Below are 25,199 nucleotides of genomic sequence, written 5' to 3'. Positions count from 1 at the left end.
CTGCTCTGCAGAAAACTTTTACACATTCCACCATTACTGAAACTTCTTCCTCTATATTAGTATCATACTTGACCCATATACATAAGATTACAAGATTAAAATGGCTTTATTTTGTCCCTGGACCCAAAATTTGGCTCATTCACTATATATAATATCTGTATATATGGTAAATCTACGCAAGTATAATTTACATAGCACATACTGTATATATCAAAGCTAAAAACAAGTCAATTAGGAAAAAAATCTTCCAAATAAAAAAAACACTTATGCCCAAGATCCTAAAAGTTATGAATTTAAGTCTAAAAGCATCTTAAAAAAATTAACAATTGACCTATGGCCCGATTACTGGCAACAATTATACAGATTGTTCAGTCATTTCATTTAATTTAAGAAACATTCAGGATTTGGAAGGCATCATGCTTACAAATTAGATAAAGTGAGCACCAGATGTTGGATAAAGGATGAATTGGACACACAGTAGCCATTAACGAAAATTGGTAGTTGGCAGATAAAGGCATTAAGAAAGGAAAAGAAAAGGAAAGGAAATTGGCAGTTTGGGTATAAATCAATGGGTGGAGATTGTATTACTCTAATGGGATTGGATTAAAAAGTAAAAGTGAATAAGGTTTTCTTTTTATAGCACTCTGAGCAATGTATCAGAAAAGCAGTGGTCACAGATCTTACTGCAGGTAAACCATCCGCATTAGCCTAAGTTGGAAACAGATACATTTATTTAATTAGTTCTGTTACCACAAACCACAATTCATGGCCATGAACCTTCAGGAGGCTTTGATCCATAAAATTACAGGAATGGTTGTATAACACATATTTGCATGGAAACTGTGAAATAAGAAATAACGCGTTTCACAATTATAAAGTCCAGATACCGATTATGTAAGAAAACGTAATCCATATAATTGTTACTGCGATTCTATATTGATCTAAAAGTAAGACTGATTATTGGGTCTACTTGATGAAGCGTCTGTCCCACCTACGGTTAAAGAAATCACTGACAAATTGAATACATTTAAAAAAATGGGTGTACAAAAATGTAAACGTTATACACAAATGTGAAAGTATATGGGGTCCCTGGATAGACACCCTAAGGTTGCTCTCAAATATACTTTTAAGGCATAGGCTCCGTGACGTGCCTTAATAAGTTAGGTAGCGGTATACAATGGATATGAAATTGGTGATAGCTTTGAGTATCGATATAATTGTATTATTCTGTATAGATTTGAACAATGAGGCTGGATTCACACGAGCATGTTCGGTCCGTAAAGGACAGAATGTATTTCGGCCGCAAGTCCCGGACCGAACACAGTGCAGGGAGCCGGGAGCTTCATAGTTATGTACGACGCTAGGAGTCCTTCCGTCGCTGCGGGACAACTGTGCCGTACTGTAATCATGTTTTCAGTATGGGAGAGTAGTTCCACGGAGAGGCAGGGACTCCTAGCATCGTACATAACTATGATGCTAGGAGCCCGGCTCTCTGCACTGAGTTCGGTCTGGGACTTGCGGCCGAAATACGTTCCTTTACGGACCGAACATGCTCGTGTGAATCCAGCCTCACAGGTATCTTGCAATGCATGTACCTTTTATTTCCATGGATGCCGTGTCTTATGGACTCTCTATGGATTTGTTCCCGGGGTGGGGTGGGGTGGGATGGCGGAAGGAATGATCTTTATTGTTGGCTGTCGTAAGTCTTGTAACTTATTTTTGTTTTGTTTTTTAAAAAAGGCAGTGATAATGTGTTTTAGTAAAAATGATCTGATATATTTCATATAGTCTCTTATTTGCACATTTGTATATTTGATCCTGCAATTACAGATCACCAAAAAATGGCTCTGGGTTAAAAAATGTGTCGCAAAATCAGGTTGTTTACTAGGATCAGTAAGGATGTAATTTTTCCGGGAGTGTAATGTCTCATGTGATGCATAACACAACCTAGGAAGCACAACAAGCTATAGCGATCCCAGATTCCCAGCCATATACCATTCTTTGTTTACCCCCTATCCCCCCTATAGCATTTTAACTCCCCTGATCTAAATGATTTAGATACTCTGTATTTTTTTTTATTTTTTATCTGTGACAGGGGCCACACTCAAGTTTTTTGCCATCTGCCAAGTAAATAGAGTAGCTTTGGTGTGCTGTATTGTATTGGCAGCAATTATTTTTATTTTTTTACATCTGTGACTTAAAAAATAGAGACAAAAAATATGATCAATTACATAATCAGCTCTAAATCAGAAGCTCAGAAGTAAATAAAATACAGGGAATGTATTCAATAAGAAAAACACAAAAACTGACATGACCTGATACAGTAGCAGCACGGTAGAATATTTGTAACATCCCACCAATATAAATATATGTGCTATAATATGTATGAAATAATGAGCTATAAAAGAGGGATCTTAGAGAAAATGGGGTGCTGGTTCATGCCACCACCGCTTTGCTACTCCACCAACAGTCCGTGCTTGAAGATAAACAGGGGACATCTCGTTCCACTTTCACTTGTCTTTTTTTGCTGTGGTGTCTGTGTATAGAGGAAAAAATATTTTTTAATGAAAAAATTTTCTGTAATTTTTATTCCAGGATGTGTTTTCAAGAGGGAAGATTTTACTATCTGCGGTAATGAAAATTCAAAACCTTGGTGACAATAAATTTGAAGTTGTGACATCGCAAAAAACATTCGTTTTTCGAGCAGAAAAAGAAGGTATGGTGTATACTGTACAGCATATCTTATCAAAAACATATTCAACCGTAGTAGGCTAAGTTGATACATGGTTTGGGTATATGTGCTCCCCTAGGATCAATTGGCCATTCTGTTCTGTGTAGATAGTCCTGTATGCTCACCAAGTATATTAGATATAGTAGATGTGACATGGCATTAAATAGGTATAGGCTATAGACTGAGGCCCTGGGCTCCAGGATAATGATCCGCACTGTGACTATCGCACAATGTTGAATATTTTGTAGACATGCGACTTGAGGCGCCCCCTATAGAGTCACTAATCATGATAACTTGTGTTATCAGTGTGGAGCCCGGGCTTAAAACAGAATAAACTCATCTCAATGGTTGAGACTGGACATGACCTGCCTAGGTAGAGTCGTGTGTTAACCTTAAACCATACTATCCCCCATCCCCATTTAGTAACGACACATGACACCGAGGTTGGATGTGAAATGGCCACAGCAGCCGTTTATTAATTTCACAGTTTTATAAAAACAATTTAAATCCGAAACATTCGGATAACTAGTTAGGAATCCACCAGAGAATTCCTCCTAATAATTCACATGACCCAACATGGGTCAGAATCATAAATAACAATTAAACGTTAACATTAACCCGAGCAGAGGAAGTCCTTGAAGCCCCTTCAGATGTTCCTTTCAAGAACACACCGAATTAGCCATCTGCAAACCACTAATTACCTCCAGCCGTAAACCAGCTCGGAAGCACCGTTCACCTCTGCAGATGGCTCCAACCACTAGAAGTCCACTTCAAGGGGATAACACCCGATGAAGCCCTCAAGTGATATACCGACCACTAGAAGTCCACTTCAAAGGGATAACACCCGATGAAGCCTTCAAGTGACATACCTTCTACCAGAAGACCACTTCAAAGGGATAACACCCGATGAAGTCTTCAACCATGTACCTTTTTTGGGGGACGCATACCCCCGATGCGACCCCCCCACCATTTTGTACTGACTGGCCTCAAGGACTCCCCCCGCCAGCTGCCATGACAACAGAACCTACTCCGGAAAAAAGAAAAACATGTTAAATAAGCACACAAAATAAAACACAACGCTCATAGCCAGACGTACATAAGACCTAAGGAGTAACAAAACAAGGGTGGGAGGGTGGGAGCTTTGCTTACTGTGTGTTACTCCTCCCGCTGCTTCCGGCTCAATGCCGAGAAACAGCGGGAAGCGCAGTAACGGCCCCCCCGCCCCCCTTAACTCCTCCCCGTCCCTCCTTCAGCTCCTTCAACTTTCCCTGACCTCGTAACATTAACCCTTTCCCTACCAGGACGGTCATGTCGGCTTCCCTTAAGCCTGCAGCTGCGTCCAGCCTCTTCTTGACCTGCCTAGGTAGAGTCGTGTGTTAACCTTAAACCATACTATCCCCCATCCCCATTTAGTAACGACACATGACACCGAGGTTGGATGTGAAATGGCCACAGCAGCCGTTTATTAATTTCACAGTTTTATAAAAACAATTTAAATCCGAAACATTCGGATAACTAGTTAGGAATCCACCAGAGAATTCCTCCTAATAATTCACATGACCCAACATGGGTCAGAATCATAAATAACAATTAAACGTTAACATTAACCCGAGCAGAGGAAGTCCTTGAAGCCCCTTCAGATGTTCCTTTCAAGAACACACCGAATTAGCCATCTGCAAACCACTAATTACCTCCAGCCGTAAACCAGCTCGGAAGCACCGTTCACCTCTGCAGATGGCTCCAACCACTAGAAGTCCACTTCAAGGGGATAACACCCGATGAAGCCCTCAAGTGATATACCGACCACTAGAAGTCCACTTCAAAGGGATAACACCCGATGAAGCCTTCAAGTGACATACCTTCTACCAGAAGACCACTTCAAAGGGATAACACCCGATGAAGTCTTCAACCATGTACCTTTTTTGGGGGACGCATACCCCCGATGCGACCCCCCCACCATTTTGTACTGACTGGCCTCAAGGACTCCCCCCGCCACCGCGAAACAGGCCTTGACCACCTTAAGCCTGTGAGTTCCTCCACACCACCACCGCCCTTTCTATGCCTTCTGCTACAGCCAAGCTCCAAATATCAATGCCAACCTCGGTCAGATGAACCCCGTCACTCCTCCAGAAATTCCCCAATCCTGACTCCAAATCCCTATGCCTCACGCAAATGCCCCCGTTCTTCGCCACAAAACGGGACACCGCCCGGTTAACTTTTATCCGAGCCTTATTGACTCTCTCCACCGATCTAGCTAACCGCCAATGCTTCCTTGGGACTATGTCCGACCACACTACCACCAACTTGGGATAAGATACCCACAAACACAACAAATCATGTTTGATATCCCGCACCAACTCACGAAAAGGGCGGACTCCTAAGTCATTCCCACCCACGTGCCACACTAAAACCTCCGGAACCCTATCGAGCCGCACATATGTCTGGAATTCCGCCAACACCCTGTTCCACGACATACCTCTAAACCCCAGCCAATGCACAACCGCATCCTGTCACGGAATGCGCAACTGGCGACCATCCGGGCGGACGTCCGCCCTCAAAGCCCCCCAGTGCACGTACGAATGACCCATCAACCACACCAGACAAGGAGGCGAATCTGAAACGGAAAACACAGTTAGGCACCACCATATAACATTTGCAAGCATAACAACAAAATTACAACATATGGGGGCGGACATAAGACTTAAACCTTTTAGACTCCCAACGACCAATACGCCTCACCCCCTCATCATCCAACCCCCAGCGCCCTGCTTCCGTTGCTGCGCCAATCCGGAAGGAATGAGATGAATATGAGCTTGCTGCAACCCCAACCGCCGTCAAACATTTTTTAAAAACAGCTCCAAACTGAAACCTGGACAAGAACGACCCGTCCACATGACGTAACAAAGGCAAATCTGGAGACCCCCTGTTTTTTGTAAAACCCCGCATGCACTCTACTGGGCACATGACCGACCCCGGGAGAGCGAACAAAACTATCAGTTTTCCCTTCCCTAATTGGTCAGTTTTTGATCTACGCAACCATACCTCCAACCGATCTGCAAAAAGGCACACCTCCCCAGATCTCAGCCCCCCTGCCTGTTTAGTACTTGGCGACACCAACTCACCTACTCTAAATGCTCCGAAGAACGCCAACGAGAAAGCCAACCGAAACAAATCCATTTCATCTGAAGAACGACATACCGATGCCAATGAACCGCCCAACAAGCCCAGCAAAGCAAACGACACCGGCCTTCTACTATCCGCCTCCACCCTACCTCTGCGCAACCCCTTCAAAGCCTGCGATACCAGAAATTCCTTCGATACATCCCGCAAGCCCCGCAACTTAAGCCCAAACGCCACCGCGGATATAAACCGGTTCACCTTCGCTACTGAAAACCCCCCCTCCCAGGCATCCCCTAACCAATACAAAAGTGCCACCAACCTGTCTCTATCCGTATTGACATCACCCAACTCTCTTACCCACTCCTCCCACTGCCTCCAACAAGCAGCATAAGCCCTCCACGTCGTGCGCGCCAAAGACCTTTGTAACAGCTGCTCTACGGGACCGATACCAGATCCCATAGATGATCCGGACACGCCAAACCGAGACGTTCCGCTCCCGGGGCCAATTCCCGAAACCGGTCCCACTGCGAGCGAGAAAGAGCATCAGCAACACAATTCCGTACACCCGGGACATGCACCGCCACCACCCACGCGTTCAGCGACAAACACACCAACACTAAATGTCGCAACAATTGAACTACCGGAGGAGAGGACGCCGTGATGTTATTAATGGCAAGCACCACCCCCATGTTGTCGCAGTAAAAACGGACCTTCTTATCCCTGAGCCTGTCCCCCCAAATGGTAGCCGCCACCACGATGGGAAACAGCTCGAGCAGGGCCAGATTCCGCGTCAATCCACTGGACACCCAGCTAGCCGGCCATTGACCTGCGCACCACGGACCCCCCCCGTAAGCTCCAAAGCCACCCGCCCCAGCCGCATCCGTGAAAATATTCAGATCACTCGTATCCTGCGCTGGGGCCATCCATAGCGAGCGACCATTGTACTGGCCCAAGAAGTCATCCCAAACCTGAAGATCAGCTCGGTGCTCCTCCTTGAGCCTCACAAAATGATGCGGCGCCCGCACTCCCGCCGTTGCCGCCGCCAACCTTCTACCAAACACCCTCCCCATCGGCATAATCCGGCAGGCGAAATTCAACTTCCCCAGCAGCGACTGAAGCTCCCTCAGCGACATTTTCTTCCTTCTACAAGCCCGTCGCACCTCCAGCCTCAAAGCACCCAACTTATCCGCCGGGAGCCGACACTCCATTGCCACCGAGTCAATTTCGATTCCCAAGAAAGAAATCGTCGCTACCGGGCCCTCCGTTTTTTCCGGCGCCAAAGGGATCCCAAAATCCCTCGCCACCTTCTGCAGGGCATGAAGCAAGTTACCGCAAACCGGCGAACCCCCCGGGCCAACGCACAAAAAATCATCTAAGTAATGGATCAACGAATCGACCCCGGATACTCCCCTCGTTACCCACTCCACGAAGCTACTAAACGCCTCGAAGTATGCACAAGAAAGAGAACACCCCATCGGAAGGCACCGATCCACGTAAAAGGCCCCATTCCAAAAACAACCCAACAGCCGTTGGCTTTCTGGGTGGACCGGCAACAACCTGAACGCCGCCTCGATGTCGGTTTTTGCTAGCAGCGCCCCCGGACCCGCAGCCCGCACTAACCCCACCGCCTTATCGAATGAGGTATAAACTACGGAACACAACTCGTGATCAATCCCGTCATTTACCGACGAACCTTTGGGATACGATAAATGTTGAATCAAACGAAACTTTCCGGGCTCGCGTTTAGGGACAATACCCAAAGGGGACACAACTAAATCTTTTACCGGCGACTCCACAAATGGCCCCGACATGCGCCCCAACGAAACTTCTTTTAACAACTTTTCCGACACGACTTCCGCATGCAAGTAAGCCGATTTTAAATTTCTCCGCGTAACCGGAACCTCATAAGGAGGCGGAGGAATAACAAAACCAACACTAAACCCTTCATAAAGCAACTTAGCTGCCGCCCTATCCGGATACTCATTTAGATAAGGGGCCATCCTTTCCACCCTCACCGGCGACACCCCCTTGACCAGCCCCGTGCTGGTTCCCGGACCTCTTTTTCCGCAGACATTTTGCCGCCCCGTGTGATGCACCATTACACTCGGAGCACACGTGCTTGAACTTGCACGTGGCCCCAAACTTGCACTGGCCTTCATTGAATTGCCAGCAAAACCCCGCCTTTCCCCCGCCGCTTGGTCCACTCTGACTAGTCTGGCCTCCCTGGCCACCGCTCCCGGGAAAGGGCTGCCTAACCGGAGCCGTAACCCGTAACCAGAGAGCAATATCCTTCTGGTCCCACCGAATCGCCGGCCGAACCGCCTTCCGCTGACGGAATTGCTCATCATATCGCAGCCACGCCTGACCCCCATACGCCCTATGAGCCTCCCCAATAGCATCAAAATAACAAAATAACGCCGAACAATTTTCCGGCGCCTTTTCCCCTATCACACTAGCCAATATGGCGAACGCCTGCGACCAATTAACGAACGTCTGCGGGATAAGCCTATACCGCCGCCGTTCCTCCTCGTCCTTTTTACTCTCATCCCGCTTGCTCTTATCCAAATTGAATTTAGCCAGCGGCAAGAGAGAAAAAATTTCAACGTATTCATCTTTCCAGATCCGATCACGCACCTCCTGCTTTAAATGCGCCCCCAACGGACCCTCAAAACAAACATACACCTCCCCCCGAGCACGATCGTCCATGCGCACTCGATCGCCGTCCTTCTGTGCCTCAGTCTGCACCGACACCGCGACCGCCTCTCTAACCGCCACCACAGGACGCGCCTGCAACGATCCCACGTCCCTGGGGCCTTCCCAAACTACCGCAGGGGACACTTCCGTTACAACCGGCGCCGCGGCCCTATCAAGGCGCCCCACCAGCTCCCGTAAGCAACCCACTAAATCTGCCAAACCCGCTCCGTCGCGTCCGCCCGCGCCACTACCGGCCCCCGATGCTATGCTAGCAGCCCCCCCGCCGACACCCGACATAAAAATCGCTGGATAAGACAATAATGGAGTTATACACTCACCGGGCTGCACAGGCGCTGTGTTCCCGCCAGCCGGACCATCCTGACCTCGACGATAGACGTCCAGTTCACCTTCCTCCAGTTCTTCTCTCGCCGACGACTGTCCCTCCCAACGACATCTTCGGAAAGGGGATGAGGACGCGCTGACCGATGGGCCGGCAACCTGCCGCCCGACCGCCGGGACCCAGACTTCCGACCGGACCTGTTGCCTCGACGTCGCTGCAGATCTAGTCGTCCGTCTAGACGATCCTGACGAAGCCTGCCCCCTGGCCGGAACATCACCATGCGGGGCGGCCGTACCTTGCTCTCGACATCTTCCATCTGATGGGGGAGGGGTGACAGGGAGCCCGGCCTGCGACTCCCTGCTTACCGCCGGACCCCGTCGCGGCCTGGGATTCCTGCCAGGACGCAGGGCCTGGGAAGGGGCGGTCCTCCCAGCTGCCTGGCCTGCAGCGTCCGGGATCGGGCTCCCTCTGCGACGCCGTGTCCGCGGGACTACCTCCGGACTAAGGCGCTCTGGAGGTCGGGACCGCCGAGAGGGACGGGTCAACACAGCCTGCATCGCCGTCACCCCTGCCACCGCTCTCTGCCTGCCCAGCGCAGGAGCGGTTGTTGCCGACTCCCCCCCCGCCGCCATAGCCATGCTCGTAGGGGGGCCGGGGGAGGGGAGCCTGTCCCTTACAACAGACCCCGAACGCCGTGCCCGACGTGGCGAAACGGCGTCCGGGATCCGCGTTAATGCAGCCACGGTCTCCTCCAGCCATCCGGGACCGTGGTGCACAGCAGCGGCGCGCAGCCGCTCTAAAATCAAGGCCTCTGCCATTACTAAAAAACCGGGCAACGGGGAGCTTTGCTTACTGTGTGTTACTCCTCCCGCTGCTTCCGGCTCAATGCCGAGAAACAGCGGGAAGCGCAGTAACGGCCCCCCCGCCCCCCTTAACTCCTCCCCGTCCCTCCTTCAGCTCCTTCAACTTTCCCTGACCTCGTAACATTAACCCTTTCCCTACCAGGACGGTCATGTCGGCTTCCCTTAAGCCTGCAGCTGCGTCCAGCCTCTTCTTACAATTGTTTAAATCTACTTCGCTACAACAAAGGGATACAGTCCGAGGAAGAGGTTTTTCGAGATATGGACACCCTCCAATACATTAATAGTTAAAGGTGCACACAGTATTCAAGTGCTCCAGCGTACTATTAGATCTTTTGAGAAATTTGGTCCCCAAAACTCTGATTTTGGGGACAAAGCAGGAAAGACTGTTTTATATGTTGAGTTTTTTTGTTTGCATGTAGTCTTTCCAGGACCGATTGAATAGTTTGATGGTTCATATACAGGATTCTCTATGGCTGTGACCTATCTATACAGATCAGCCAGGCCAATAAATCCTGGGGGAGCACAGGCAACCAAGCAGAGCCTCCGGTATCAAATTTGCCTCGGAGAACAAATTTTGGTTCCCACTAACTGACAGCAAACCGTCAAGCAGTAATCTTTCAAATGTTGAGGAATTGACACACAAATAGCAGAATTAAGATTTCTCTACTTCCATTTAGACAACACTGACCGCTTAGTACTAGAGTTACGCATTTGAGGCGGAGTATCTCTTTACATAACGCATGGCCTTTTCTCATTCATATAATAGCCTGGGATATTTTTTTGTTCCTGTCACTTATTTTTTTTTTCGAGATTCTGTTTGTTCTGGACTTCCGCCTCCAATTTCATGTCTGGAAAAGGGAAATACATAAACAAATAAGTGAAAAATAGAGAATCCGGCTGGAGATGATTACATTGCCTCTCTCGGAAGCCGTATTACTCATGCAAACACACTATGGATGCATGAAAAACAAAATCCATTTCCCATCTATTGCATCTCTCATGTCTTCATGAATGAAAAATGATATGCTGCTGCAGGTCTCACAGGTACATTACACATCAAGTCATAACTGATAATATATATTTTATGGCGATACACCCTGTCGGTGCAAACATTTACATGTTACTTAGATCTATGCCACAGCTAGAATACGATCTCTTTAATATTGTATTTGCTGCCTTTGAATTTTATTCGGCCCTGTTCAGAATTATTGCACTATTTACTTTTTCAGCGGAAATCATTGTTTGTATAGACACAATAAGTCCCATCTAATACATCACCACAAGTCCTATTTCTTGTCTGTACTTATTATTATCCTGTTGATGAAAAGGTAACCCTTATACTGATAAACTAATCAGAGCTGTGGAATAGAGATTTAGCAGAGCTGAGTTTGTCATTTGGTACGACTTATCATGATATTACAATGTATCTGTGCTTTTCCATAGAACAGGTAAACCTAGTGCATAATCTAACATCAGTAATTAATAGTAGATTTTCCCTGTTAGGACAAAGAAATGCCTGGATAAGAACAATGCGGGATGCAAGAAACCAAGCGGAGGGAAATTCTGTGCACAGTCCTGGTGATAAAAGTGGATACCTGGAATTAAGGGGATATAAAAACAACATTTTTACAGTAATAAATGGAAGAAAATTATGGCTCAGCAAAAGCAAACAGGTTAGTATAACAGAAATGCATATTTTTTTTAACCAGAATCGGAGTATGTATTCCTCGTGTTTGCACTTAACATCATCGGAAGATTGTCCGTAGTCTATAATGCATGTTTGACATGGGGTTGTAGGTCAATTGGCTTGCTGATGAAGATTCCCTCTAGTCTAAATACATATCTAAAAAAACCTGTTGGTCTACTGACTTCCCAATGAAGACTTTTACTAGTCTATGCTTGATAGTTATATACAAGTCATTTGGCTTCCCCCATAAAGACAATCCCTATATTAAATATGTACTATAGAATAGGGACAAAGTCTATTGGCTGGTATGTCTATACATCTTTAATTGACTTCCTCCGCTAAGCTTTATTACGTATCTGCCATGGGGACCTCTAAGTCAACTGGCTCCCCCATAGACTGTTCCTATTCTATGGTGCATTATTAATATAGGGATTTGTAAGTCATTTGGCTTACACATGCAGATTCCACTATAAATATGTGAAGTATATATATATATAATGTGCAGTGTACAGTTTTCTCCATTCAAAAAAAAATCGGATGTCTAATAAGTCAATGTTTATTGGAAAACCAGTTGATGTAGTATGTTACATATACACTCTTTATGGGGAGGTTAGTTGACCTACAAGTCCTTATGTTAAATGTGCAGTATATATATATATATTATATGTTAAATGTATATACTGCACATATAACATAAGGACTTGTAGGTATATATATATATATATATATATATACTGCACTTTTAACATAAAGGCTTGCATTGCCCCATCCGTTTTAATATCATCATCATTTTGTGACGCATGGAATTAAAATAACGGATTACAATCCATTTGTATCCGTTTTACATAGACACCAATGATAAAAATAACCCATCCGTTAGACATCCGTTTTTTTTAACAGAGAAAAAAGTTCTGTACTCTGCACTTTTATTTCAGTCAAAAAAACGGATGACTAACATAACGGACGTGAATAGATGCTAATAGATGCAATTAAATATGCCATTGATTTCAATGGGATTTTTAACGGATCCGTTTTTATCCGCCATTCTGATCTAACAACGGATCAGAGCAATGGATTATACAACGCAAGTGTGAACTTAGCCTTACAAATATTGGACTTGGTAGGTGTTTGAATTAAGATTTCCGTACATTTAAAGACAGGTTATTTTACACAAGTTGGCCATTGTAGAGCAATAATATATCTTGACCATATGCGTAGAGGTCTGGACTGTTGGGTGGTTCTGTTGTCTTTGCCATGCTTTTCTCTATGACACATGACATGGATGGAGCACTAATTCCTCTCCTTTTTCCCAATGTAGAATAAGTGTAATAAATGTAAGACTGAACTCAGAAATGTTGCTAGAACTGCTAGCCCATATTAACCAACCCAATGCCTACGTTTTGACATTTTCTCAAGGGATATTTCTCTCTGGTTGCTCAGAGTCACATCACAACTGATTAAATTGCATAATTCAATTAAATACAGATGTAGCAGAGCTTTGTTTGTCATATGGAGCAGTTTTGGTCCAAAGGAGCTACTATAAATTTGATTTAGAAAAACCATAATCTGCTGTTCAGTGATACCCCAGTGAATTTCCAATTTTGCTCTTCTCTTGCTGCTATGATTGGGAGAAGAAATGTAGACAATGGCACACATTTATCATCTAGTTTAGGCGTAAAATGAGACAAAAACGTTGCAAATCGCAACTAGAGACAAATTTACGGTAATCTTTGCAACCTTTCTTGTCGCTCACTAAATTTAGAAAGTGACTAGAAAAGTGGGAATGGTCTCTAAGGAGACTAGTCAAACTTTAGTCAAATTTATAGGTAAAAAGCCTAAAATTTGTGCAGATTTTGGTGCAAATCGATATCATAGCCGGCGTAGATTTGTTTCTCTGCCTCTCACACTTAGGCCTTTTTCACACAATCGTATAATATGTCTGTGCTACGCGCGCGGGCCCAGTCATGGTTGTCCTAATCCCCTTTGCTGCTGGGTGGCGAGATCCAGTGCAGTATTCTACTTAACAGAGGAAATGTATAGTTAGCAAATAAGAGGGAACATGTAATATGAATTTTAGATAAATATCTTATACTATATTATAAACTCTGCATTAGCTGTCAAGCATACTACCCACTATAATGACTCTTTTAAAATGACCTTAGGTATGGATGGTCTATAAATGTCTCCAAAGTCATCTGCAGCAGTGTCCAGGACCCTAATATTCCAGTTCTAAACACAGTTGCAAATGCTCCTCTAATTTCTATATATCAGCAACTACCTATAACAATATTTAGATGATGTTCAAGATTGTGACCACCAGAGGGCAATGTTGTTTTAAAAACAGGAAACTAGTTGTATGCAATAAACCTGAAAATTCACAAAGGGATGAGCTAATACTCTTCTTATATTGGCACTCACATCCATGCTAGAACTATTCCCATTGTGATTTATAGAGCTTTATTATGACTGCAGTGCTAAAACTTACCTAGTGTTAAAATAAGAACACATCACACTGAATTCTATTAACTCCAGTTCAGAAAAAAGTGACTCCATATAGTGTGTTTTTGTTAAGGTTTTCTCAAACAGTGCTCATGAAATGTAAATCACTGCGTTAGATTTGTGCATATGCGTTGTTCACACTATATAAATGACGTATATGTTGCTTGATTGTAATGTATTCAAAAATAGCATCTGCTGTTTCATGTGCTGGCAAAATACCGGATTTTTAAGAAAAAAAACATTGATTGTCATGATATTTCATTGATAATTGAATGCACTATGAAGCTAAAGACATCATTAATACTTCAACTGTAATGTATGATCATAATGATAAATTGGAATAACATGCCATATAATATAAAAAACATTTCATGTTAATATAGGTATTCTTTATACTCAATTTTTGGATGTCCTTTTTATGCCTTCGCTTCTAGAAAACTGGGACAAACAAGCAGTGGCTGCATTCACCCAGCGAGCAAACTAGGCATTTGTCTAGTGCAATGTTTTTCATTTATAAACATGGAAAATGTATTGTTCACCATAAAAAACAATGGAGAGTAACAGGTAGTGAGCATGTTGAGAAGACAATGTTTTTATTAAGGCCTGTATCACACGGCTTTAATATGGCCGCAGACTCCGCAGAATAACTGTAGGGGGTGGAGGTCCCTATGTCACATATGACGGACCAGAATTAAAATTTCATGATAATATAGGTATTATTGATTCTTATTTTTTGGATATCCTTTGTGTGAATTCACAATAGGGGGCCCAATTTTAAATTACACCACTGCCCAGATCCCCCACTCCCACCATCCATGTGGTTTTACTAAGCCGAATTTAGATAACTCGAGAACTTTATGGCAATCTGAGAAGGGTTAAAAGAAACCACGGGGTGTCCATGTGTTACATCCATAATATAGATGCTAAAATGCAGCCGTTTTACAGCCAAACCGGTTTTAGGATGTATAACACTTTGTGCATAGGGCAGTACTAAATACTAACCATAGCCCTAACAACATTTGTCGCAAATTTTTGGTTCGGCGCATCAAATTTTAAGAAAAACATGTTAAAATACATTGAATTTATATTTTTATTATTATTGAAAATTACACTAATAATATACTGATAAGCAAAGTTCCCCATCTGATGACTAAGTGGAACAACCCTTTTTCTGGTCAATAAATAAAGCTTGATTGAAAGTTGCATAACTTTTCATGAAACGATAATCTTTTTAAGATCTCTGCTTACTGTCAGTGGGTGCAGAAGAGGGTGCAGAGGAGACCCGCACTAGAAACAATGCTTGATAGATAGGGGTCCTGTATTTTACACTGGGGCTCAGGAGCGATTTAGGTTATGGCTCTGGGCACATTATAACCTTACTAGGAGTTTATAATTCTATCCTACTTTTAAGAATCATTTTCGAGAAAACCTGAAATGCAGCTCTGTGTAAACCATTCCCATAAGTTCAGGCCATGCACCCAGAATAAATGAATAAACAATACTCCCAGCAGCATGTTCGGTACATGTATACATACTTACCAATTATTGGAGGACATTTGAAAGCCTCAACCCCGTTGTGTCTGGAATTGCCCCTCAAAACTGACAGAAAAGCCACTTTCAATGCAAAATGTGCAGTACCCAAATTCTTTTCCAGCCTCATTTATGTGACAGTCTGCTGAAATAAAAGGAACTTTGGTAAATATGTTTAGATTTGTACAGCTCTCATTGGGTACATTATACACTGTTCAGCCATAAAATTGAAACCACCTGCCTAATATTTTGTAATTCCCCCTCAAAATAGCTCTGTTCCATCGAGGCATGGAATCCACCATTTATTAGCACGTCCCGCAGATACCTGATCAGATTGTGATCTGGGAATTCGGAAGCCAAGTCAACACCTTGAACTTTGTCATGTTCCTCAAACCATTCCTGAACTCTTTTGGAGTGTCGCATGGTGCAGTATTCTGCTAATAGAGGACACTGTCATTAGGCAATACTGTTGCCATAAAGGTGTGTACTTGGTCTGCAACAATGCTCAGGCATGTGGTACTTATATCCATATAAATGCCCGGACTAACGGTTACTCATCAGAACATTGCCCAGAGCATCACACTGCCTCCACCAGCCTTATTCCCATAGTACATCCTGGTGTTGTCTCTTCCCAAGAGCAACGCACACGCACCTGGCCATCCACATGATCCATGTTCCAATTCTGATGCTCATTGTAGGTGCTTTCAGCAGTGGACAGGGGTCAACATGGACGCATTGACAGGTCTTCTGCTATGTAGCCCCAAATGCAACAAGCTGCCATGCACTGTGTGTTCTGACACCTTTTTATCATAGCCAGCAGTAACTTTTTCAGCACTTTGTACTATTGTAGCTCTTCTGTGGGATTGGACCAGACCGGGTAGTCTTAGCAACCTACCTGCATCAATGAGACTTGGTCACCTAAGACCTTGTCACCGGTTCACTGGTTGTCCTTCTTTAGACCACTTTTGGTAGGTACTGACCACTGCATAGCGGGAACACTCCACAGAACCTGCCATTTTGAAGATGCTCTGACCCAGTCATCTAGACATCACAATTTGGCCCTTGTCAAATCCTTACACTTGCCCATTTTTTTGCTTCCAACAAATCAACTTCAAGAACGGACTGTTCACTTGCTTCCTAATTATCCCACCTCTTGACAGTCGCCATTGTAACGGGATAATCCATTTTATTCACTTCCCATTTCAGTGGTTTTAATGTTGTAAATGCAGAAAGCTCCCCTGAGTGGTGGCTGCCAACATCCTTTGTATGAGATTTTCCCCCTCTGTCATGAGTTTGGGAGGTCTATCCTATTTGAGGAGACTCACGGACAATATGGGAGAGTAGACTAACACACCAGACAGACTTTTATAACACACACCAACTTTGTATAATTAATTCCTTTCAATCAACAACATCCTGAAGGTCCTGTCTGTAGCACAGTTGCTGTCATATGCCAAAGATCCTGCAGTTGATTTATAGCAACTCCATTGGGTCTGTAATTATTTTAAAACTGAAGTTGTTAATAAGTCGAAGGCTTCATGCTGAACAGTCGCAGTAAGTCGTAAGAATTACAAAATAGTTGAAAATCTTGTGATGGTCACGTAACTTCTTGCCCATAAGGAAGCAATGAGGTTGTGTGATTGCAGTTACCCGGGATTTTACCGCATGCAATCAAAAGTCGACCTTGGAGCCCTGTCCTAATTTTCATAGTGAATTGTACCTCCACACACCCGCACGTCCATTTCAATGTGCCTAAATACCAACAACAGATTATAAGGATAACAGATTTGTTGTTGCTGTTTTTTTTAATCTTTTGATCAGATAACTTTTTATTGAAACAATAGGGCAAATTTACGAATACTGTCTAAGGCTTCGTTCACATCTGGGCTCCGTGCTGGCATTCCGTCTGAGCTTTCCGTCAGAACGGAAACCTGACTGAAACAAACGGAAACCATAGGTTTCCGTTTGCATTACCATTGATTTCAATGGTGACAGATCCGGTGCAAATGGTTTCCGTTCGTCTCAGTTGTGCAAGGATTCCGTCGTTTTGACAGAATGAATACCGTAGTATTCATTCCGTAGTAGTCGACTACGGTATTCATTCCGTCAAAATGACGGAATCCTTTCACAACTTAGACAAACGGAAACGATTTGTACCAGATCCATCACCATTGAAACCTATGGTCAGGGTTCCGTTCTGACGGAAAGCTCAGACGGAGCGCCAGAACGGAACCTTGGCGCATATGTGAACGAAGCCTAAGATTAAGACTACATTACACTTAGACAAGGCATTCACAAGATTTAGAGCATCTTGCTAGACATAATAGACACTTTTCTCTTCCTTATACCACCTCTAGGATGGCGTAGTTAACGCCAGTTTCTTGCATCAATATTGTGGTGCAAATTTTGGCGCATGGCAGCGCTTTTTAAACCACACCCCCTTTTCCAGTAGACCACTCCCAATTTTTTCTAGGCCACAACCCTTGTCAAGCGATGTGTAAAAACTGTTTTACACGGTTAATAAAAGTGGTGCACGGCATGTGCGCCACAATTCTGGCTCAATTTAAATAGTAAATCTTCCCCAATGTTTTACAAGTACAAGCTGAGCAGATTGAAACATAGTTTTGTGCAGAAAGATTCAGGGAACACAGTATAACAATGCCTGGAGGAAAGAGAAATTCAATGCTTATCTTCTTTATATATAGTTCGTAGTAGTATCAAGATTCATATACAATAAGGGTATGTTCACACAGGGCAGATATGCTGCATAAAAGCACATTGAATTCAAAGGTGAAAACCCACCACAAAAAAACAGCGATTATGCAAATACAATTGACATGCTGCGGATTAAAAAACCGCAACGCAGGTCAATTTCTTTTTCCGCTCATTTACGCAGCGTGTGGATGACATTTGTTCAAATCTCATCCACTCTGCTGCTACTGTATGAGGCCAGATTTACACGAACGAGTGCAAACTCCGACTTGAAAAACTGCAGTTTTTCATGTCCGAGTTGCTCCTGTGCGGGTCCCAATTTCACGGATCCCCATAGACTTGAGTCTATCGAGGGATCCGTGAAAAGAGAAGAAAATATGACTTATTCTATTTTTCAACGGACCCTTCAAACCGTCCTCCACACACTGTTGATACAACGACCGTGTGAACGGCCCCATTGAAATACATGCGTCCGTGTGAATTCGGCCTTGTGCTGCGGATTTTCTGCAACAAAATCCATTGTGAACCCGGCCTAATACTTCAATCAGTCAGTATAAAACATTACTTTGTAGTTCGACAAACATAGTCATGATGGTTTACTGAGTCCATAGTTCTCATGGCAAAAATCAACAGGGAGGCGCACACCTGTATGACATTTTGGGACACTTCCCCCATTTCTCAAGCATGCGCACTGTATCCAAAGTGCAGGCAAAATAGTCACAATATGTGACTCGTGTAGCCTGTCCAATAAAATATTTTTAATAAAAACAAAACGAAGTTCGCTAAAAGAATAAAAATGAAACACTTCTTCTAGACAAATTCAAAATCTATAAATAGATATCCAATAGAAAAATGTTATCGGGGTAATAAATATACTCCAAAATTAACTTTTTATCTTAAATACTACAGTTTTTAGCAAATGGAGTCCCTTTTAGCTAAATCAACATACTACAAAAAAAACACTAAATTTACATGCTTCGTTTAACCCCTTTGGGCTAAGCGAGTCATGACAATAGATCCAGTACACTTCCTATTATAGTAAATGGATATGAAGTTGCTCATCATCTGATGCTTCTACCTCCTTCAGTACGCACTACTACAGCTTACATACTCTATGTTTAGCTTCAAAGAAATGACGGGCTACTGTCGTCTCTCCAAATTTCTTTAAATGCTTACTATCTTTCTTTTCTGGACCTATTTTTGAGGATTTTTATTTCAAGTATTGAGGTTTGGCCCACATATGTTTTACCACATGGGCATTTTAATAGATAATTTATGTTTTTACAATTGCAATACAAGTGAAATACCCTCTAAATGAAATTGTATAGCCCTCTGTGGGGTGGCATACTTACCTCTTATAATTGATGCACCCTAAACATGGGAATGTGCCATTCTTTTTTGTTTGTAAAAACATTTGTTTAGATGTCTTCCTTTTCCTAATATCTGCCTGTACAACTTGGTTCCCTAATGAACTGTCTTTACTGTGGGGGAATCATAAAAAGATTGCCACATTAGCCATTTGTGCTTTACCAAATTGTCATTATCATGCTTGATAAAGACCCATTTATGGGTTGAAACATTGCAAGTGTTTTTATGTTTGGTGAATAAATCAAATACACTTTGGATTATCTTGAGTGCTGCAGTTCCTTTCCGTGATTGCATATTGACTGTCTCCCTTGTACCTGGGATTCTTTGCTGCGTGCACCACCCATGTTTAGGGAGTTTTCCTTTTCCACTGAAGATTTTTTTTGTGGCTGTGCTGCTGTTTTCCTGAATAGGCACCAAATAATACAGTATTCTACTCTACAAGCAATGCTTCTTAAGGGGGTTTTACACTGGCAGATTATCGTGCAGACGAGCGTTCATAGAAACAGGGGAAGATCAGCAGATGAACGAGCAAACGCTCGATCATCTGCTTGTCGTATCGTTTTAAAAAAAGTAAAATATTATCGTTGTCGGCAGCACATCCCCCTGTGTAAACAGGGAGACACGCGGCTGACATAATAATATATGGGGACAAGCGATCGGAGTAACGGCCTCTCGTCCCCATCCATAGCTCCGTTATTGACTCGATCAGCGCTCGCTGCACCAGCCGAATATCGGCCGGTGTATAAGGCCCTTTAGGCAGAGTACCTTTGCCATACAGTAGGTGTGAGTCACTGATGATCCAGTGGATGACAATCATATGAGTCATAGCGCCACTATAAATAGCCCAACCAGAAAATGCTTCTGCTTTGTAGGGATTCAGATAGGAGATACAGGACATTATACAGAGTGAGAGATAGTAAAACACAGAATACGAATAGACGGTGGATTAGTGTCAGTGATTGTGTTTCATAATGAGAAGAACAGAATAGATAGATGGATTTACAATAATTTGATAGAGAGATAGATTTTAAAGAGAGATAGTAGTCAGTCAGTGTGTAAGTTAAACAGGTACAGGTAGTCATTGCTGTGAGTGAGTGCTGCTACAGCTATACATTTCTTACATGAATCTGTAAATCACTAATCTTCATCACATCATTCACAAATCTTATTTAACCCCTTAACGACGAGCGGTGCATATATCCGTAACAAGCAGGTGCTAGTTTCTGCATAGCGAAGTATATATCCGTCACTCTGATCTGGTGGGTATTGCCACTGTACCCACAAGATCAGTGTTTGGAGCATGGCTGCTATACACAGCCTGGCTCCTGCCCCAAACGAAGCGCTCTCCGATTTCAGCAATTTTACCCATTAGATGCCGCTGTCAGTAGCGACAGCAGCATGTAATGTGTTTGACAGAGGGAGGGAGCTCCCTCTGCCATCCCATCGGCAGCCACGCAACGATATTGTAAAAAAGTAAAATAGTTAAATAAAGTTTCTGAAAAAAAAAGATTACAGTAAAAAAAAAAAAAAATAATTATAAAACCAGTTATTTCCCCCCAAAAATGGTTTTATTTAGTAAAAGTGTAAAAAAAAATAACACGTACACATATAAGATATTGCCACGATCGTAACGACTCAAAAAATAAAGTTAACATGTTATTTAAACCGCCAGGTGAACAACGTCCCAAAAAAACACAAAAAACAAAATTCTTTTTTTTCCCCATTTCGACCATAAAAATAAAATAAAAGTTAAACAATAAGTCCCATATACCCTAAAATACTACCAATGAAATCTACGGCTTGTCCCACAAAAAACAAGCCCACATATGGCTACATTGACAGAATTTTTTATTTTTATTTTGCAAACGTAGGAAAACATATATATCCTTTACAAATTTATAACGCGAAAATTAATGCTGGAATAGCAGCTTATTTTAAATTATTTCCTAAAATAAAGTTAATAAAAGTTAATCAATATATTATATGCACCCAAAAATGGTGCAATTGAAAAATACAACTCGTCCCGCAAAAACCGCTATGTCGATGGAATTAAAAAAAAAAGTTACGAGTCTTAGAATGCGACAGTGAAAAACAAAAAATAATCCTTGGTCATTAACGTGCAAAAGGCCTGGTCATTTAGGGGTTAATAATATTAATCCTAGTGCTGATAGGGTGCTGCTGCCTTCTGAAAGAGACATAATGGACGTGATATCACTCATTGATTTGCATATATCTAGTAGTGCCACCAAAAATTGGCGTGTTGTTCTACGTCAAACATTTATATAGCCCTGTTATAATTTAATCTGTGTCCAAGTGACAATATTTTTTAAAATAAATAGACTTTCATTTAAATCCAAATCCTGCTGCTGATATTGTGCTGCCAGGGTCGGACTGGCCCACCAGAGAACCAGAGGATCCTCCTGGGGGCCCGGGCTCTGACACAATAATGGGCCTTAAAGGTCCAGCAGAAGACAACCCCATTTGGAGCTCTTTAGAGCCAATCACTTGCCACTAGGGTCTATTCCTTGTGGGATGATTAAAAAATTACCTATTAGGCCTTATTGATGATTTATCCTATGTGTACAATGATAACAAAAAGGACTGTGATTAAATTAAAAGTGTACATATACATCTTCTATATAGATGGAATGTGGGCCCCTAGAATCATCTCCTCTTGTGGACATAATAAAGCATAATAAATCCAACAGTGCGTTGTGTTTTCTACAGGCTTTTTGTTACCACCGGCTACCATCCTTTTACCGATAGCCATATTCATTGCTGTCACTTTGACATTACTATTGCTCTCTTGGCATTAAACAGCTTGAAAGTTGTCGGATACAGTCCTTTAGATTTGCAAAAAAACTATTTGGACCAAATCGAATCTGACCATATCCGATCCGAAACAAATTTTGAGAAATCTCTAATCATTATATAAAAAGCAGCGTCTGTAAGATCACAGAAGGTGCAAAAGTCATACTACATCTGTATGGCCACAAAATAATTTTCTTTGGAAAACTTTTCTTGCCAATCTCACAACTATGTATAAAAGTTAGTATATGAAGAAAATGCTTTTTTTCGTGCTAAGGCCTTTGACCAATGGATCTCTGCCAGCATAAGTAATGTAGGTTTAATAGAAACAAATGCATGCTGCATGGCAAGATAAATCTAGTCATGGCATTTATTTTCCCATTAAAAGCGTCTAAATTAAGAGAAGTTCATTAGATACACAGGCATAATAAACCAATAAAATATTTGTGAGAAAGGCGCATTGATTAGTGTTAGGCAGATAACCAAAACATTGTTTGCATCAGTATTAGATTAGGCCTTGAAATGCGTTGCAGAAAAAAAGTAATGAAGCGGGCGTAAAAACATCTGCTGCATCTGTACAAAGTGATGCAATCATTCTTTATTTAATTAGTTCGACAGAACAGTTCTAATTTTACAAACCATTATAGTAATTTCATTAATTTGTCATAGCGCAGAATGGAAAATACATTCTATACATAAATAGCAGCCGGAATTAATAAACTGCACTGCAATATACAAGCCGCAATTTATAAAATATTTATTTTTTTATTGCTGAATAATTTACTTCTTGATATTGATTTTTTTTTCCCGAACAATGTCAAGACAGGTGTTTGATTTTCTGCATTTCTCCTAATGACACGCTATGTTCCAATTGAGGATAATCTATTTGCATGATCCAAAGAGTTGCGGGTTTTATGTTGTTTTAATTTGTGTTGCTACATTTTATGCTCTTTCATTTGGATGCGGCAGCGTCTAAAACAAATCACAGTTTGATTTTTGTTTTGTTTTGTAATGAAATAATTCTAATTAATTGTAATACCATAAATTACTGACAGTATTGGAAGCAGTAAAATAAAACAGGCAAAATTGAGCTGCCAGTCGGAATGAGGAATTGAATAAGCATCACTTGAATGTATTTCCAGAATCAGATTACAATGGAAGAAATAGATTCTTCAAAGGTCCTTTGAGGTATAAAAAAATAATAGGAGGAGGAAACTGGTACAAAAATATATTGATAAACGGAGCTAAGGAAGAGACTTTGGGGAAATCATAGAAAAAGGAGGAATTGGGACCAAAATGTATCTAGTTATTACATGTGATAAATGTTCCCAGTTGTGTTACCTCTGGCACTGGATGTGAGATGAAATCTATGCACAGTGTTAATGATCATCATATCTAGTGGGTACTATACACGAAGGAGGTGCAACCTTTCATTTGTAGATTTATTTAAAAGGCTTTTGCCCTTGAGTCATTGAGTGGATGTGTTTTGGATTCAAATTGCTTTATAGTACTATGCTGAGTTATTACAACCCAGCACTACTATGTCATCCACAAAATATATTTATACCAAATCAATCCCTGCAATGCAATCTACTCAAATAAACCAACTAAATCTGTCCATGGATGAAACAATGTGATACAAAATGCACCCTATTCCGTAACAAGTAATATCCCTAATAGCCAAAGGACATATTTAATCCAAAATGTATTGTCTAAACCGTTATTTTTTAGATTGGTTAAATTACAGTACAAGGGCTGCTGGAGGCAAAGTATGTTATACTTACTCTACATACATTCAATAGCATTTCCAAGAAAACGTCTAAAAATTATATCTCTAGTTAGAAACAGATATTTAATCTGAAGGCATCATGAGAAAAAAGGCTGGAGGGAAGAAGCGGACGTATGTTTTACTTAGTGGTTCAATTTATTGATATGTGTTAGCTGTGCCAAATGTGTCAGGCATTCAGCATCCAATATTCTGTTAAGATCATTCTGTTTAATTCCTTGAAGGTAATGTCCACTTTTAAATACCAGAAAGTAGCTTTTACATCAAACCTTCTGTGCTGAGCAATTTTTTAATATATCATCATAGGCGTCAAGCTTAGACATTCTGATAAAGAGCTCGAAATTTGAATAGTCATAAAGTACAATGATAAAATACTGAGTGCTAGCAGTCACCACTAGGGGGGGCTTAGGTGTTTACTGCATACTGTTATATTAGTTAATGCATAAACTAAATGTACTGTATAAATGGTATGCAGGATGCTTCTAAACTCGCTTGGGAATACTCTATTTTTGCCAAAGCAGGGAGCCTTGTGCCTAGTGCCTCCCGTTCTGGCAGACTGTTGAACTGTTTTTTTTTTTTTTTTGCTCTGCATTCACTTGTGTAATAGTGTTATGTGATTTGATAAGTATTTTGCATCAGTGATAGTCTAAGAAAATCAGGTAAAACATACCTAAGTGCTTACATTTATTAATAAAAGGGCATTGAACAACTACTTTATATTCCCAGTCACAATGTTCAGCGTCTGGAAATTCATACTGCACATAACCGCACTCAAAGCATATAATCGACTACTGCCGCTAGTATATCTACTGTGCATGTGTCCACCTTACTACAGCGTCCTGGTCGCTAGATGACCAATGAGGCCATCCACGGTGGATATAGTTTAATATACATACCCAGAGAAATCGTCCCACTATTTAGATTTCTAATAGAATAATATGCGCTGTAGTAGAGAGGATAAACTCCCTAACATTACCCCCTTAACTATTAATGGAGGCACTGTGGTCATCATGTTTGTGGATTTGATTTACCTGAATCTACATTATAAATGTGGACACATG

General features: G+C 42.2%; 1 protein-coding gene across 2 annotated transcripts in view; it reads left to right on the top strand.

Moving 5' to 3' along the window:
* The window catches only part of ARAP2 (ArfGAP with RhoGAP domain, ankyrin repeat and PH domain 2), a 325,755-nt gene that overhangs the window by 51,201 nt on the left and 249,355 nt on the right, over window positions 1-25,199 (top strand). For both annotated transcript variants that reach the window (XM_075858963.1, XM_075858955.1), the window contains exons 8-9: window positions 2,596-2,716; window positions 11,252-11,421. In XM_075858963.1, the coding sequence (XP_075715078.1) occupies window positions 2,596-2,716; window positions 11,252-11,421 (291 nt within the window). The remainder of the gene's footprint in view (window positions 1-2,595; window positions 2,717-11,251; window positions 11,422-25,199) is intronic.

The sequence above is a fragment of the Rhinoderma darwinii genome, chromosome 1 (genome assembly GCF_050947455.1).
Source record: "Rhinoderma darwinii isolate aRhiDar2 chromosome 1, aRhiDar2.hap1, whole genome shotgun sequence".
In the NCBI taxonomy this organism is placed as follows: domain Eukaryota; kingdom Metazoa; phylum Chordata; class Amphibia; order Anura; family Rhinodermatidae; genus Rhinoderma; species Rhinoderma darwinii.
This window is presented reverse-complemented; position numbering and strand designations above follow the sequence as displayed.